General features: G+C 43.4%; 1 protein-coding gene across 3 annotated transcripts in view; it reads left to right on the top strand.

Moving 5' to 3' along the window:
- Positions 1 to 18,627, top strand: part of NEK10 (NIMA related kinase 10) — a 487,142-nt gene that overhangs the window by 289,940 nt on the left and 178,575 nt on the right. For all 3 annotated transcript variants that reach the window (XM_030205786.1, XM_030205778.1, XM_030205768.1), the window contains exons 25-26: positions 5,388 to 5,458; positions 13,816 to 14,011. In XM_030205786.1, coding sequence (XP_030061646.1) covers positions 5,388 to 5,458; positions 13,816 to 14,011 — 267 coding nt within the window. The remainder of the gene's footprint in view (positions 1 to 5,387; positions 5,459 to 13,815; positions 14,012 to 18,627) is intronic.

Here is an 18,627-nt window from a genome sequence, read left to right as displayed (position 1 = left end):
CAGTCAAACAGAGCTATGATGCATTAGTGAGTTCAAGCAACCATCCTCCTATCGTCACCGGTCTTCCTGAGTTTTTAAAAATGTTTTTGTAATTTGTTATATAAACTTCTCCTTAACCACTTTATATTGGTAATTGAATAAAGAAACTTTAGTCCTGAAACTTTAGTCAGTAATAATAGCTTTCACTTAGCTTGAATATATCCACTCCAGGGGGTTTACTCTGTCTGACATGACATTGTGTTTCGCCATTTGGCTGTGCCAAGAATTCCTCCCCTGAAAAAAATACTTGTCGATTTGGCTCAGTACATCTTCCAGGTTCACCAAGATTTCTTTCAGTTCCTCCACATCGTAACCCTTGAAAACTATTTCCTGTACAAGCAGCTCTCTTACACCTTCTATAAAGTCTGAAGCAAAGAATTCATTCAGACTCTCCTCTATGGTCTTGTCTTTCCTGAATGCCCCCTTTGCTCCTTCTTGATCTAACGGCCCCCTGGATTCCTTCACAGACTTTCTTTTTCTGATGTACCTGAAAAAGGTGTTGCTAAAAGTTTTTTTTTCTCTGCAGTTAAGTTATTCTTCATATTCTTTTTTTTTAGTCTTCTTTATCAATGCTTTGCATTGTAAGAGGGAACCTGGAATTGAGGAAGAAATCTCCAGAGCTCTACCAGTTTTCCCTTTTATTTCAAGGCAGAAAAACAAAATGGAGAAATTCAATGTAATGAAGGACTTTCCCAGTAGAGGGCACTGGGATGCATGCAAACTGAGCGAGGATGTAGATTACAGGAGGAGGAGGAGAGGAGATATTGCAAGGACCAGCTGAGGCCAGTTCAAAAGGAAGAGGTTCCCAAGGGAGGAGCTAGATGGTATAAAATCTCCTAGTGAGTTAGACTTAGAAGATCCCATGGACGTGGAGGATTATCCCCTAACCGAGAAAACCAGAACTTATGATGAAGAGATGTCTGAGCCTAGAGATCCTGGGGAAGAGATGAAGGTTCAGTACACCTTTAATGAGGAAGGTAGCAGTCAGCAGTCTTTTTAAATGAGAAGTGAATGATTAACCTATGAAGAAATAGGACACCTTTGATTTTCCTTCCTTATGTGGAATCCCTGTTACTGGCAGAAATGAGGTGGGTCACATTGCAGTCTAAGCCTTCTGTGGTGTGGAAAAGGGTTGGGTCTGCCAGTAATTGAGCCCTAGGCTTCCTGAAAAAAAGGGCTCACCTCTAAAAGGGAGAGGGGAGGCATTTTGTCAGAGTGATTTGTTTTGGTTTCTTGAAATGGGTGACTGTGTTGAAGGGAAAGATAAACCATAAGAAGAGTTTTTTTTGATGAACTGCTGAAAGATTTTGCTAATACTTTTTGGAACCAGCTGTCATAAATTGGGACTGAGCTGGGGAGGGGAGGGCAAAGGAGGTATATAAGTCATTGACTCATACGGAACTAATTTGCATACAGCTTTGCTTTCCTTTTTCATGAATGTTGAGCTGGTTGTTCTTCCTTCTCCAAGAATAAAAATGAAAGAACATATTAAATAAGTAACTGTCCTGTTATACCTGTTGAGAAAAGGAGTTCAAAGGATTGACTGAGATCCGCTCACCCTAAAAGAAAAGGGGATGCTAAACTAGACTGTTTTGAATGGTGGACAAGTTTCCTATAGACTTCTTTTTGTGGAAGCATGTTTTAACTCTCTAGCACTTCCTGTTGGAAGAAGAAGGAGTAGGATTAGAACAACCCTCCTCTGTTGAAGGAGTAGGAGCTTTTGGAATGGAGTCTTTCTCTCTTCTCTGTGAATAGAAGAGAGCGTACCCAAGGGAGTCCAGTAGTTCTTTTCCTGTCTGGCAGGGAGCACGCCATAGCATCTAAGTTGATAATACTTAAGTTGCTTCTTATTATCTTCATAAAAAATGTATTAAAAATAACAACACAATGAAATAAGGCTTAGAAACTGAGGGCTTAGAAACTGAGGGTCCCTTTTACAAAGGCACATAAGGGTCTAGGCGCATCCAGCGTGTGCCAAATCGACTTTACCACCTGGCTACCATGTGCCCCGGGTGGTAATTCTGAATTTGGCATGCGCCAAAAACATGCGGTAGAAAATATTTTCTATTTTCTACCATGTGGTGCTTACCCAGTGGTAAATGGTAGTGGACACGTGCTGCATGCCTACTGCCAATAAGTCAGTGGGTGGTGCTAATGTCTTTTTTTTTTAATTAATAGTTTGTTTATTGATTTTAAACATATCACAAGCATTACCTCTTGATAAGAAAAACAGAAAAGAAAATATATTCCTTTAGAACATGGTTCTGCATTACAATTAAACTTCTTTCTTAGACCACAACTTTAAAAGTAGGGGGGGGGGGGCAGGAAAACATAAGAGGAGTTAAAGTTTAAGGTAAAATTATAAGAATGTGGCCAGGATCACACCACTAAACATACATAATGTGAATTACAGATTCTTATAACACTGGGTCTATTTGCTCACTTTCTTCATATCTATAAAGTTTCTTAAATGTTCAGGATCTAAAAATTGATATTTATTATCCATATAGGTGGTGGACTTTGGTCCTGAAGAACTGAGTTCAATTCCCACTTCAGGCATAGGCATCTCCTTGCGACTCTGGGCAAGTCACTTAACCCTCATGTAAGCCGCATTGAGCCTGCCATGAGTGGGAAAGCGCGGGGTACAAATGTAACAAAAATAAAAAAATAAAAAAATATTTTATCTGACATTTACAAGGATATGCCAGTATAAAACTAGCGCCTAAAGCCTTAACTTCATCTCTCATTGCCAAAAAGGACCGACGTCTTTCCTGAGTAACATTTACGATGTCTGGATATATCCAAAGTTTTTCACCATAAAATGGCTTAGCAAGATTTCGAAAATACAATTTTTTGATCATATTCAGATCTTGCTCAAAAACCATTGAAACAAGAAGAGTTCTTCTCTCATAAACCTCATCATTAGAGTTTTCCAAAAAAGCAGTTAAGTCCTGTAATCCTTCATTCCCTTCTGATCTCTTTTTAGGAATTGGCAAATAGTATATTTTATTAATAGGAGGAATTAAATTTGGAGATACAGATAGGTTCTCAATTAGGTACTTTTTAAACATCTCAGTGGCGTTCATTTCAGAGGAACAAGGAAAATTAAGAATCTAGAGGTTTAAACGCCTATTATAATTCTCAAAATTCTCCAATTTGCGGTGGATTATCATTTTGTCCTTAATTAATAAATCCATTTTATTTGTCAAAAGAGAAATGTCTTGTTGAACCTGCGTTTTATTTAATGCAGTTTCTTGTTTCAGTGATTCAAACGCGGTTGTCAGCAAATCCAGTTTACTCACTATTGAAATCGTCTCCTGAGCAGCTTTGGTAACTATAGTAGTTAAGGACTGGATCGCAGAGCAGATAGAGTCCAGTGTTGGTGCCGGTGGAGACACTATTTCTCCTTTGCTGTTGTTTCCCGCTTCCCTGGGGGTATCGCCACCGACCTGAGAGTCCGGAGCAATGCCTTCCGAGTGCTCCCGGGCCTCCAAACATGCCCAAGCGACAGCGGGACACGGCGATGGATTCATTTCCGGCGAGGAAAGAGATGTTTCCAGCCCTAGTGGGGTGAGTGCTCCTTCACCTTCCCCCACGATGGGTAAATTCTCGCCGGTTAATCGTGGGGTGCTTGTGGCATATCGGTCTAGTGTTGTTTGAAGCGTTGTACCTGGGGCTGTCGGTGGTAAGCTTTTCACAATGCCCTTTCTTTTGCTGTGAGGCATTTTCTAAGGTAATTGTACAATTAACTCGAAAGGTACTCAAACACACTTCGACTGCCGACAAGACTAATCCGCCATCTTGAAATGCCCCCCGCCGGTGGCGGTAATGTCTCAAGCAAAAAATGGACGTGCGCTGGTTTTTATTTTGCCTCACATCCATTTTCCAGCCCCTTAAATAAAGGCCCTTTTTCCAGGACATCGCAAAAACTGGCCCAGCGCATCGCCAAAAGATGCGCTCGCACTGCCGTAGGCCACCTTTTGCTTCAGCTTAGTAAAAGGTTCCCTGTATCTTGTATAGCAAAGAAAGTGTCTCTGAATAAATTAGCATTTGAGAATGAATGATAATGAATGACAGTTGTAAGCTTTATATACTGTCAGAATGTATTTTCTGTTCAAATGTTAAATTTTTGCCATTTCTCACAAAATGTGGCTATTTCTCGCTTGTAATGTTGACTAAAATCCACATAGAATTTATAACAGCTAGAATGGCTATTTCATATGATTAAGATATGAACGGTGGCACAGAACCTACATTTCACATGGTGTATCCAGAATTTTGAATAATATTATATGACCACATTCAAATAGCGTATGTAAACAGCATACCCACAATGCTATGAGAGTGCCAGCACTGATTGAACTCTGAGATACCAGCACTACTGAGCTTCCATGGGGTCAAAGCTATCCTCTGGACCACAAAGATCAGACAGAGTGGCAGAAAATAAAGGATGACATGACTTATAGGGGTGTGTATATGTTTAAATTGGCATCATATTTCAAATGAAGTTTAACTCAATTACCACTTCATCTCTTTCTACGAAAATGAATTATCTATTCTTGATTGCTTAATCTACTCTATCACTTATAAACTTTAATGCAATACCACTTTGTATTTCTCATTCCGGAATTGGCACTCGCCATTACGGAACAAGCCACATTGAGCCTGCAAATAGGTGGGAAAATGTAGGATACAAATGCAACAAATAAAATAAATACCATTTAGGGGTGTAGTTATCAACATGGGCTACCAATAAGATGTGTTTTTTTACGAATAACGTGCAGTGTTAACACAGGTAAAGAACAGACAGTGGAGTTGACAAGAAAGGCAGAGTGTCTTTAATAAGCAATTCTTCAACTGACTCAGCAAGGACTGTGTTTTGGCAACAGGGCCTGCATCAGGAATATGTAAGCATGTGCTTAGGCAAGAGGGCTAGACAAACTAGATCTACATCACATGAGAGCACAATTTTTGGATAGTGTGTTATATGCACTGTTAGTGCAGCAACTGTGTTAATGTTAGCATGCAGTGACTGTTAACAGCTAACACAGCTTAGTAAATAGGCTCCTGAACAGGATGTGGGGCTATTTTTAATACTGTAAGCTTTGAATCAACAATATAAACAGTTTCAAACTTGGAGCCATAATAAACTAATTTGATCCTCATTCAAATGTCAGTGTTCTAAACCTATTTTTATTTGAAAGATATTCTTCAAAGTTATTTTCTGAAATTGTACTGCAGATGTAATACCTGTCAAGATTTTCTGAATTAGGACATTAATCATGAAGCATTTCAAACAGATAATAGAACGATTTTCTTCTATTCACTCTGAAATGTTTGTTTCATAGATAGTGGAGGCTGTCTATGAACCACTGCCAGAAGGAATCTACTCTGAAAAAGTGACAGACACTGTTAAAAGGTAATTGCTCATGAAACTTTAGCCTTACATTTTGCCAGCAAGCTGCTTGGCTTCACACATTTCTGTCAATAATATTACAAAGACACCAGGTGCTGAAATGAAAAATGTTTGGTTTGCTTCTCTGCAAATGGAAAGGGACTTGGTGATTAATAAAGTGTGTTCACAGTGTATAGTTATAGCTCGTTCTATGTTACACTTAGAATTTCCATTTTTCTGCCAGAATTCACTGTTATGTATTAAACAGCATGTCTTCAATATCGTGATTTAAAGCATATATACTTTACTATTAATAATTTGTTTGAGAAATATAAGTACTGTAAACTGTACATTATAAATATGTCTTTAATAATTAAGAATATCATATCAGGCACCTCTAGTGCACTATAATCATTCAGGCGCAATTTTTATTTCCTAAGAACACCTGTGATGACACTGCTTGGACAAATTAGATTTTAAGAGTCTTAGGGACCCTTTTACTATGGTGCACTGAAAAATGGCCTACAGTAGAGTAGATGCGTGTTTTGGGCGCACGCAGAATTATATTTCAGCACACCTGTAAAAAATGCCTTTAAAATTTTTTTGCCAAAAATGGATGTGCGGAAAAATGAAAATTGCCACGTGTCCATTTTGGGTCTGAGATCTTACCACCAGCCATTGTCCTAGCAGTAAAGTCTTACATAGTAACTGGGTGGTAATGGTCTATGCATGTAAAATGCTGATTACCGTCTGCACACCAGAAAATAAAAATAATTTCCAGTGCGTGTATCGGACGCGCATCAAAAATGAAATTACTGCAATAGCCACGTGGGAGCTGAGTGGTAACTCAAAATTGACGCGCGTTGGGCACGCGTAGGCACCTACGCAGCTTAGTAAAGGGGCCCCTTAGCCTTTTATTTGGAATAGAATGAAGCCCTTAGAAAGTCCACCCAGCTCTTGTTTTTTTTTATGCTAATAAAGCACAGCTAAATGTGTGTAAGGCAATTCTATTGGCCAGCACCTAAATTCAAATGCCAATAGTGCATCCAGTTTATAGAATAATAAGCATTTACACGTGTGATTGGCACCAATAATTGACAGTTTAAATGTGTAAATGGTAGGTGCTATTCAATAAACAGTGCACCTAAACTGCTTAGGGGCCCTTTTACTAAGACACGGTAGGCCTAACACGGCCTACCATGGAACGTGCTGAGGCATCCCATGGTAGTTTCCTTCTCAGCGTGTGCTAATCTCACACTGGAAAATAATTTTTTTCTTTTCCAGTGTGGAAGGCATGCCCATGGGCAGAGGATAGGTGTGCCTGTGCTAAGTAGGTAGCGCAGGCACATTTTTGCATGCTACTTAATCAGTAAGCAAGTAGCGTGGGTGTCCTTATGCACTCCTAAGTAGGTGGCGGTAAGGGCTCTCGCAGTAACGGCAGTGCGCTAATGGGGAAATTATCTTGTAGCTATTACAAAAAAGTATGGCACGGTAGCCATTTTACCACTACACTAAAAGTGGCCACAGCACCTGGAGAAAAATGCTCTGACACCAGCGCCAGCCACTTTTTAGTACAGCGTGGTAAAAGGACTCCGTAGTGCATAGCTGTAAGGGGGTGTACATGCTGGTGGTGCACGGGCATGTCGTGGGCATGTCACCAAATGATATGTGTAACTTATAGAATTCCATCAGCTGCGCTTGTTACATTGTCTACTTAGGCACACCAGCCATTGACCTGTTGTAAGAGGATGTGCTTACCTTTTGGCACTCTGATATGTCTTTGTGCCACTGTTCTTTAACAACTTTGGTGTTATAGAACTGGAGTTAAGGGCATCCCTTTGTGGCACTCTACTCCTGTTGGAATTCTGCATGACTGTGGCTCCCCGGCCAGGGCCGGTCCTAGGGTCTCTGGTGCCCCCTGCAGACTATCAGTTGGCGCCCCCCCCCCCCCCCCCGCGGGGCCATTACCTGGCTTAAAAAACTTGATTGAGAAGATTCTTCTTCTCTTCTGCTCTGCCGAGCGAGTCCCGACTGGTGGTGTGGCCCGTGGACGGCAGGGGTGGATGAGGAGTGCACTAGCCAGTGCAGGAAAGGCCAGGACAGGGGCGGAAGCTTAGGCAGTGAGTCAGGCAGTCAGCTGGGAGCCTCAGCACCTGGGACGGAGGAGCGAGCCAACTGGAGGAGGACACGAGACATGACACACTTAGGCAGTTAGGGTACTCACTTGCCGCAACCGCAAGGCGCACTGGTGCGCACTCAGGTTGTCACAGGGGAAGGAGGCGTCGTCTCGTGATGTTGAGAGCAGAGGAGCCACTGGCCAGTCTGGAAGGAGACAAGCAGCGCCGCGGAGGTGTAAAGCACGCACGCCGCTGCGTGCAGCGTTACGGCAGGAACTGGAAGCGGGAAGGCCATCAAACAGTTGGCCGGGCCGTGGGAGCTGGCGCCCTTGAAGGCAGGCGCCCTCCTGCAGTGCTTACCCCGCTTACTGGGTTGGACCGGCCCTGTCCCCGGCTCTCCCTGCACCCTTGACCCACTGCCTGTTGCCCGCCAGTGCCATTCCCATGAGCCTTGGTCCCGAAGCCCACCTCCCCAAGCCTTGGTCCTGCCACCTGCCCCAAGCCTACCTGAGTATGCCCTGGTAGTCTATAGGCTTCTTCAGGGGCAGGAAAGAACCCTATTCTTTCCTGCTCACTATCGCTGCTCTGGGATGGTGCCGTTTCTTTTTCAAAATGGCCGCCAAGAATTCAAGTGGTAATCTCATGAGACTGCCGGCCATTTGGAAAAAGTGGCATCACTGGCCCAGAGCAGAGCAGTGGCAGCAGGCAGGAAAGAGTGGGGTTCTTTCATGCCCCAAAGAGGTACTCCCATGCAGCTCCTCCTGCTCCTGCCTCATGGGTGAGTGCAGGGGTGGTTGAAGAAAAATATGGATGTGGTTGCAGGAAGAGATCTGTTAAAAAAAAAAAAAAGAAAGGTTGATGTTATATGTGTGTAAGGTAGGGGCTGTAAAAAAAAGGTTGCTGCTATTTTTATTTATTTATTTATTTATTTGTAGCATTTGTTTCCCACATTTTCCCACTGATTTGCAGGCTCAATGTGGCTTACATTTGCTGTAATGGGGCAGAGAGGGCTGGAAAAAATGGTAGATGCTGTGGGGTGGAGGGGGCTGTAAAAAAAGGCAGATACTATGTGTGGGTGGGTAGAGAGAGGGGCTGTAAAAAAGGTGGATGCTATATGTGGGTGAAAGGAGGAAAGGAGGCTATAAAGGTCGATGCTTTGTGTGGGTGCAGGGAGGGGGCTGGGAAAATATGGATGGTATCTGTGTACAGGGAAGGGGGTTGTAATATTGGTTAAATTATGACTAATTAACTTGCAGAATTTGCAAATTTTGTGCACAGAATTTTAATTTTTTTTGGCACAGAATTCCGGCAGGAGTAGTTTCACCCTCTTTGAGGTGGCAATGTATAGAATTTCCCTCATTGTTTAGCTGGACACTAATCTCTTTTGTCAAGGAAATCACAGACAGTAATACAGAAGATTCTTTATTGTTCCTTTATCAATGCTGAAGGAACAGGGAATCCACAAAAACTATTATCTGGCAGGCTGCTATACACAAAAACTCTTCTACAGAATTTCAAACAACAATACCAACAATAGATTGTAGATATTCACAATTACCATTTTGAAGGATCAGTATTCAAAATCAAAAATAGGAGGAAAAGGTCTGAAAATGTCCATGTCCCAAGATGAACTTAGTCATCAATATCTTCTCAAGGCACACTCTGGATTATGGCTCATCACAGACCAAAAACCTCCTTATCCTATCCTTTTATTGTTTATCAAATTTTTTATTATTTCTTATTTCTGAATTATCCAAAAATCTTTTCAACAAAAAAAAAGATACAGTGACTTAGCTTTTAAGCCTCTGTGCTTCAAACGTGGGTCTAGCTGTCAAACACCTGGTCTTGAGACCCACCAAAAACCTACTGTACCCATATATAGGTGACATCTGCAGCCATTAGGGCTATTGTAGTGGTATACAGTTGTGTACAGTAGGTTTTTAATGGGTTTTGGAGGGCTCATCATACAATATAAGGGGGTAATTGTGAGATGTGTACCTGGGACCTTTTATGTGAAGTCCACTGCAGTGCCCACTAGGGTGCTCCACTGCTCTGCTGGGATGTCTGTGTGGCCAGTCTACTAAGAATGCTTCCCACCCCCAAACATCCCAATGGCTTGTTTTTGTGCGTTTTTCCTTTGGATGGCTTTTTTTCCCCTAAAATGGTCCAAAATGATAGATGCACTGAGCACAAAAACATCTAGCAAGTGGCCATTTTTGATACAAAAATAAGTTTTTCTGGTTTAAAAATCACTATCCAGCTTATTTTCGAAAGAAAAGGGCGCCCATATTCTGAACCAAATCGGGAGATGGCCGCCCTTCTCCTGTGGGCGCCCAAATCGGTATAATTGAAAGCCGATTTTGGGCGTCTCCAACTGCAGTCTGTCGCGGGAATGAACAGTTGATGGGGGCGTGTCGGAGGCGTGGTGAAGGCGGGGCTGGGGCGTGTTTATCAGCCGAGAAGAGATGGGCGCCCTCGGCCGATAATGGAAAAAAGAAGGGCGGCAGTAGCGAGAATTTGGGCCGCTTTTTTTGGACCCTTATTTTTCACGAACAAGTCCCCCAAAAGTTCCCCAACTGCCCAGATGACCACCGGAGGGAATTGGGGATGACCGCTCCTGACTCCCCCAGTGGTCATTAACCCCCTCCCACCAAAAAAAAGAACTTTAAAAACTTTTTTTTGCCAGCCTGTATGCCAGCCTCAAATGTCATACCCAGCTGCTCCATGACAGCAGTATGCAGGTCCCTGGAGCAGTTGTTAGTGGGTGCAGTGTACTTCAGGCAGGTGGACCCAGGCCCATCCACTCCTACCTGTTACACTTGTGATGGTAAATGTGAGCCCTCCAAACTCCCCCCAAAACCCACTGTACCCACATGTAGATGCCCCCCATTAACCCATAAGTGCTATGGTAATGGTGTAGAGTTGTGGGGAGTGGGTTTTGGGTGGGATTTGGAGGGCTCAGCACCCAAGGTAAGGGAGCTATGGACTTGGGAGGTATTTTAATGTTTTGTTTTTATTTTTAAAAGTGCCCCCTAGGGTGCCCGGTTGGTGTCCTGGCATGTGAGGGGGACCAGTGCACTACGAATCCTGGCCCCTCCCACTACCAAATGCCTTGGATGTGTTCATTTTTGAGCTGGCCAGCTTTGGTTTCCATTATCGCTGAAAACCGATACCGCCCATTTCAAATCCGCCCAAATCCAATGCATTTGCCCGGCACCAACCGTATTATCGAAACAAAAGATGGACGCCCATCTTTTTCGAAAATACGGTTTGTCCCGCCCCTTTGCAGACCCATCCTCGGAGATAGTCGCCCATGGAGATGGGCGTCCGCGTTTGATTATGCCTCTCTATATGTTCGCCACATGATTTTTGGACATTTTCAGCAAACTGTCCAAAATAGGAGTTCGATGTCATATAAAAAATGCTCCTCCACATTTATTATATTTCCTAGTATTATTCTAGTCTCTTTAACTTTGTAATAATAGTAGTAATATTCTGCATTAAACCAATCTAATGGGTAACTGCAGTATATAAGAAATCATGGTATGCTTTGTTGTTATCCCAGGATAACAAAGATGTGCTTATTTTTACATGCCCTGCATGTAGGTGTGTTTGGGGACAGAGTTTGTCAGAGTATGCATGGAGTTGTGATTTACATAGTACTTTATAACATACATACACTTTACACTCTAACATTTATACCTGCTCCAAGCATAATTGTCAATCTCTCCGGGCAGCGAAATACATGGACTGCCCGGAGAGATAGACAGTTGATCTGAAGCTATACAGCTTTGGAAGCATTATTTCCTTTTTTGTGAGAATGGGCTACGTTGTTTTTGCCTTTATGTGTGTTGCATCAATATTTCATAGAACAGAAGACATAATTCAGATTGTATTATTGACACTGATGACCCCTGATGTTGGCATTATGCCAACTCATTTTTTGAGGCCCATTGTGCTTTTTTTGTTTGGAAAAGTTTTGCAGGGGAAAAACTTGAAAAAGTAGCAAGTAGTTGCTATGATAATGCCAACAAGCTATGAGGCCCTTTTACTAAGGCATGGTGGACCTAACAGAGGCCTACTGCATGGTAAAAGAGCACTACTGCAGCATGCGTTGGTTGAGGTGTCCCATGGTAGTTTGGTCAGCAGTGCGCTACTCCCATGGTAAAAAATACTTTAAAATTTTTTACTGTGGGAGGTGTGTCTGGGGGGGGGGGGGTGGAGGGTAGGCATTCCTGCACTAATCATGTAGCATGCACACATTATTGTGCGCTACCCGATTACCTAAGGAGTAGCATGAGTGCCCTTACCGCCTCCTACATAGGCAGCAGTGAGGGCTCCCAGCAGTAAGGGCCACACACTAATAGGGAAATTAGCGTGTGGCCATAAAAAAAACCTAACTGTGACAATTTTTCATCCACATTAGAAAGTGGCCAGAGCACATGGCAAACCCATGTGCTAGTTGCAGCACCAGTCACTTTCTAGTGCAGCTTGATAAAAGGACCCCTATATGTGCTGATTCTATTTTAAATTTATGTGATGAGGCTAGCTTTTTATTCTAACACACATGGAGTCAATTTTACATAAAATATAGAGTTTGTCAAGACCTGGATGTCCAAATTCCAATAGTATTTTAGACCTGCAGAACTGCACATATATTTGCTGGCATATGCAGCACTAGCAGCCATTTTACAATGATACACATTGAAAAATGAACAGGAAATATCTTGCATCTTCCATGTGGAGGTATTAGCCCTCACATGTGGAGTGGCAATTTTGCAGCTTCCATGTGTATGGCATCACGTTCACATGCAGTCAACAAGACTATGCATATAATTGCCACCAATTAAGTAGTGAGGCTACAATTTTAATCTATGTTAGGACTGTTTGAAGGAGGCTTTGAAGATTTAAATGTGTTAGTGATTGTTCATCATTTTATAGTGTGTATGTTTTAATTATCATCTACTGAGGATTTTAGATCGTGTGGATTATAAATATTATAAATAAATAAATGATTGCATTTCAGAGGTGAACATAAACTACATGGTATTATGGAGAGTGACTCTTAGAGTCCTATTTACTAAGCAGCGCTATAGGCACGCTAGCAATTTTAGCGCATGCTAAGAATTAGCGCGCGCTAATGCGAGAGACACCCATAGGAATATAAGGGTGCATCTAGTGTTAGTACGCGCTAATTTTTAGTGCATGCTTAGTAAACAGGGCCCTTAAACTCATGTGGGAAACTCTGGAATAAATGAGTACTTTATAAAAACCTATGGGGTCCTTTTATAAAGCCGTTGTAAAAAGTGACCTGCGGTAGTGTGGGCACATCTTTTGGGCGCACTCTGGGCCACCTTTTCCGCTGCTTGGAGAAAGGCCATTTTTTAATGGGCCAGGAAATGGGCGTGCACAAAAATTAAAACTAGTGCATGCCTGTTTACAGCCTGAGCCCTTACTGCCAGCCATTGACTTAGCGGTAAGGGCTCACATGCTACCTGCGTAGTAACCATGCAGCATGTGCCAATGTGGCTGTTCTGCCGATTACCGCTGGGAATGCCTCCCATATTCCCATTGATAATTGGCAGCACCATTTCTACCTCGGGAATTGGCATGCACCAAACTCGGAATTACCGTCAGGTATACTCGCTACCTCGATGGTAGTGCCGATTTGGCACGTGCTACCTGCACATTAGCCCTTCCACAGCTTTGTAAAAGGGCCCTCTATGTGTTTTGAGCAGGTGGATACCCTGATGTGGGAATTTTCTCTTATACTCATGTATTTCTTTTATAAAATGGGCAAAACATATAGATTTTAAACCACACTTTCTTGAAATTTCTAAGTGGTATAGATCACCATATGTATTGTATGTAATAGCTTTCTGAAACCAGTATTTACACATGTATGTGATATTTGCATGTGGGTATGTTCTAAAACAATGGCCATAAAGTCTACTAAGAGATTCTGGTAATATTCAGCACAATGTATGGTATGTGAATTTGTACAAAAGCTTTAAAATGAATAGAATTTTCATTGATTAATGTATGAAAATAAATGTCACTATGCAGAAAACCTTGTAGAAGGTGATACCTTTTATCTTGATACACTTGATGACCTGCAAAACTATTTATTCAGCTATTTATTTTGTATATTAACTTTTATGTCCACACATTCAAGTACAATGACACAGTAATCGTTTATTTATTGGAATTTATTTTATTTTATTTCATACTGTTATATATATTGGTTGATGCATATTTTCACAGGTGCCTGACTCCTGACTCAGAGGCACGTCCAGATATTGTGGAGGTTAGCGCCATGATATCAGACATAATGATGAAGTACCTTGATAGCTTGTCTACCCATCAACTTGCCTTGGAGAAGAAGCTGGAGCGTGAGAGGCAACGTACCCAAAGATATTTTATAGAGGCTAATGGAAATGCATTATCTTATCATCACTATGTAAGTACAATTGACTTTTTACATAGAAATATTTTCACCGGTATACTCGTTAGTTAGCATGAGATTTTATCAAAGATGTAATAAAAATATTTGAGATAGCTGCAGTCTGTCAGCATCTTATATGATTGTGTCTTTGCATCATGCTATTGTACTTGGTATACTGTTGGAGATGATTTTATAAACTTTTTTTGTGTGGGTTAACTCAGTTTTATATGCAGACAAGAGCTTTTATATAAAGTACGCAGAGAGAATGTTTATGCCTAGTTTTATGTGACCCGAGAAGAGGCGTGGTAGAGGGAAGGTGTTTAGGTGGAGTCCTGAAATATGTGTGTGTACATTTACACCAACTTCTAAATAGATGTAATTGTATATGAATGTATTGTCCTGCAATTGTTGAAGGTTTTGTGAGGCTATTTTATAAATACACAAGCCTGGATTGGGAGGGCAAGAAGCTGTACATTGTAGAAAACTATGTAGGAACTTATGCAATATTATAAGATACCAGCACAAATCCTAAACAAATTGTGTCTAAAATGAAGCCACAGAATGTTCACTTGTGAATACAGGGGCGTAGCCACGGGCGGACCCGGGTGGGCCTGGGCCCACCCAATTTGGGGTCAGGCCCACCTAGCAGCATAGCGATTCCGGAGGCTCCGGTCCCCATCATCGTCCCTTCCCCCGTGGCATGCCGCAACTTTCACCCCCATCTTCCCTCACCCTCGCAGGCCCACCCAGCAGCGATTCTGATCGCGCCCAGCTTCTTCGGCTCGCACACGCTGCCTGCCAGCTGCCGCTCAAATCTCCTTGCAGCTACTAAGCAGCAGCGCTAACCCGGAAGCCTCTCCTCTGAGCTTCCGGGTTAGCGCTGCTGCTTAGTAGCTGCATGGAGATTTGAGCGGCAGCCGGCAGGCAGCGTGTGCGAGTCGAAGAAGCTGCATGTGATCGGAATCGCTGCTGGGTGAGCCTGTGAGGGTGAGGGAAAATGGGGTGAAAGTTACGGCACGCCACGGGGGAAGGGATGATGGGGAAAATATGTTGGATGGGGGAGGGAAGACGGGGACAGCAGCTGCACAGGGGGGGAGGGAAGAAGATGGAAGGAAAGATGCTGCACAGGGAGCAGGGAAGATGGAATGATGATGCATGGTGGGTGGGGGAGAAGCTGCATGGGGAAGAAGGGAGGGATCCAGTAAAGGGGTGGAGGGGTCAGGAAGGGAGAAGTCTTGGCTGCATATGAGGTGGAGGAGAGGGAGACATGCTGCATAGAGAGGGGATAGGTGGTGAGAGGGGGAGACATGTTAAACATAGGGGTGGAGAGGAGGGCAAAATGGTGGGCATAGGGGTGGAGGGAAGGGAGAAATGTTAGACATGCTGGTAGAGGGGAGGAAGGTAGATATGCTGTATGGGAAGGGGAGAGAGACGTTGGACAGTGGGAATGAGAGGGGGAGATAGACATGGGGATGGATGAGAGGTACACAGTAGGTGGTGAGGGGGGGAAATGCTGGGCCATGGGGGAGAGGACTACTACTATTACTATTAACAGGAATGAAGAGAGAAGGGGCAGGAAAATATAAGGCTACCATGGTGGGGTGGGGAGGGGATCAGATGCTGGTTAGAAGGGTGGAGGGAGAAGATGATGGGAATGGTGGAACCCTGTGGGAGAGGGCAAGGAAATGAATGAGAGATAGTGATTACAGAGAGTAGAAATATGGTAATGGGAAGTAGATTAAAGATAAAAAGAGAGAAGGTAGAGATGGGGAGGAGTAAGATGGGGAATGGGAGAGCAAGAAAGTAGAGATGGGGAATGGGAGAGCTAGTGGGTGAAAGAAGAAGATGAAAATTTGATAGGTAGTTGAAAAGTAAAAAGGAGACAAAGAAGGGTGAGAGAGAGGCAGAAAAGAGCTACAAAGGAATGATCAACATGTCAGAGGCAGGAATAGTGAGGGAACAGACAGGAGAGAGGAGAAAAGACAAATGGACTACAGCCGCTTGAAGAAGAATTAGCAGACGGCAGAGAGGAAAGCAGAAAAGAGAAATTGGAACCAGCAAGATGGAAAAATAAAATGTCCAGACAACAAAGGTAGAAACAAAGCATTTTATTTCGAATGTTTTAAATGGAATATGTTAGCTTTTGGAAATGTGCATAGGAAATATCTTTGTATTATGTTCTGTAGAAAAGGAAATGCTATGTTTAACTTCTTGGGGTTCCTTTTCAATTTTTGTCTAAATATTTTTATTTCTAATTTGTGATCCCTTGTTCTGTATTTGGTGAGGTTCTGTTGGTGTGATAGTAATGGCAGGTGGGAAGTTGGAAGGGAGGCAAAGAGGAGAGGGAATCGGGGAGAGGAGCCCTCCTTTATTTTCTGACCTGGGCCCAAGCAGGTCTAACACCAGTCCTAACCCTTGCTGTATAGCTGGTGAGGATTCCCAGACATCCCCAGCTAAGGACCTCCTCCAAAGGCAGCCAGAACTCCCTTCTACCAAGCTCTGGCAACAGCATCCTTGAGCCATCGACAGCTAAGCATGTGTGGGGTGCTGGCATCAGTGGCTTAGGGTCATTGCTGCTGCCTGCCAAGCTTGGTAAAAGAGAGTTCTGGCCACCTTCAGAGAAAGTCTTCAGCTGACTGAGCTTGAGGATCCTCATTAGCTACAGTATTTATATTTTGAGGTGGAGGTAGGGCGGAGCAGAGAAAATTTTGTGCCCACCCACTTTGGGCTCAGGCCCACCCAAAACTGGCTGTCTGGCTACGCCACTGTTGTGAAATATGTGCAAACACATGTATTCTCCGAAAACAAGTGGGCTGTCATATACTCACAGCAGGGTGACGTCATCTGACAGAGCCCGGTGCGGGCGCTAACGGTATTAACAGAGAGGTTTCTAGCAGTGGCCCACCGCTCATAAATGCTGGTCTCTCAGTCTTCTTTTTTCCATGGAGCAGGGAGAATGCGTCTTTGCGTTCTCCTCAAGTGCATATATTTTTCTCTTGTTCCTTCCTTGCAGGTTTTTGGTCCCCTTGGATCATATTTTCCTTTAATTTACTCTTTTAATTTCTTTTAGCTTTCAGCCCTTAAAGTTTCTTTTATTTTCCGTGTTGCTAGGCCCCAACCTCAATCTGAACGCTGTCCCTTTTTTACGGTTCAAAATTGAGGTGTTTAATTTGGCTGTGATCCTTTTCTTGAACGCCAAGAAGACCCCCAGTGGCTTCAAATGGTGTACCAGTGTATTCAGGCGATTTTGATGCTAGACCCACACAACTGGTGCATTGGGTGCCTTGGACCTGACCATAAGCCTCTCTGTACCTGAATGCCCTTATTTTCCCCTATATCCCCTCTTGTCCCCATCGTCTCCTGACTGTTCCCTCAGTCCACCTTTATCATCTCGAATCTACCCTCCCTCTGGAATGCTCTTTCCTTGACCCTATGCTCTGGATAGTCCCTATGTCATTTTAAGGCCTTACTGAACACCCACTTATTTTTGGCAGTTCTCCGTTCTGTAATATCTAGGGATCTCAGTCCTTGAGTTGCAGTCTATGATTAAATTTAAATTTTTTTGACTTTTTGTCTATCCTTTTTCTGTATATTTTGTAATTCCTTTCCTACTTCCTGATTTTTAAAATTGTTAACCGCTCAGATGTATTTTTAAGGGTGGCACATCAAGTTTCATTAAACTAAACTGTTTGCAAATGCTGCTGAGGACACAGAGGGCATGGCAGTTTCAGTATCCAATGGGAGTTCACCAGCACTGAGGTGGTCTCCACCACTCTCAACTTCGGGTGATGACAGTAGGCCCTGGGACCAGTCAGCATTGGACCTGACACTGAGGGCATGTACGGGTTCAGTGTCATCCTCATTGGCACCAAAGGATCATGATGCTATGCATTGGGGGAAGCCCAAGAAGCATAAGCATCAGTTCTCCTCAACACATGGTGCCAGGAGTGCTGGAGCATTGGCATCGCCGATATTTGAGGAATGTTGGCACCAGGGGGAGTGCTTCCCTTCCTTGGCAGAGGTACTGGTGAGCAAGTTTTCCAGCAACCAGGTCCCCACTACTGGTTCAACACTGACTCCTTATCAGACTACCTCTCTTCTGGGTCTACCACTTTTGCCGATGCCTTCCTTCAATGAGTGGTTCCAAGGCATGCTCAGGGAGCAGCTAGCACAGATGCTGCAGTTGTAAACTGCACAGTTTTCGAGGGCGCTTGCACCAACTGTGGATCCTGCCCAGATTCTTCCTGAGGCTCCTTCCTCGCCAGTGCAGAGATCCTTGATGCTGGCACCTTGCAGGGTGTCGATGTCGACCTTAACACATACAGTACTGCTCGTGACGTCGGAGGAGGAAGCTTCCCTGGAGTCAGAGAGTGGGGATTACCTCAATGATCTTTGGGGCATGGACATAGATCAATTGAGTCAAGGCAGGCACAGACTCATTCAGTACAATCTGAGTATGGTGAAGACTTCTCATGGGATTCAGAAAAGGTCTCACATTACTTCTTGGAGGAAGGGTCTTATGGGATACCATTTGTTTCCTCAAAACCTCAAGAGAGATGAAAATCTCCACCTGAGGATCTCTCTTTCACCAGTTTTATCAGGAAGATGGCTTCTGCCATCCCATTTAAGTT

This window comes from Microcaecilia unicolor, chromosome 1 (genome assembly GCF_901765095.1).
Source record: "Microcaecilia unicolor chromosome 1, aMicUni1.1, whole genome shotgun sequence".
Lineage (NCBI taxonomy): Eukaryota > Metazoa > Chordata > Amphibia > Gymnophiona > Siphonopidae > Microcaecilia > Microcaecilia unicolor.
The sequence above is the reverse complement of the archived record's forward strand: the minus strand, read 5'-3'. Positions and strand labels throughout refer to the sequence as shown.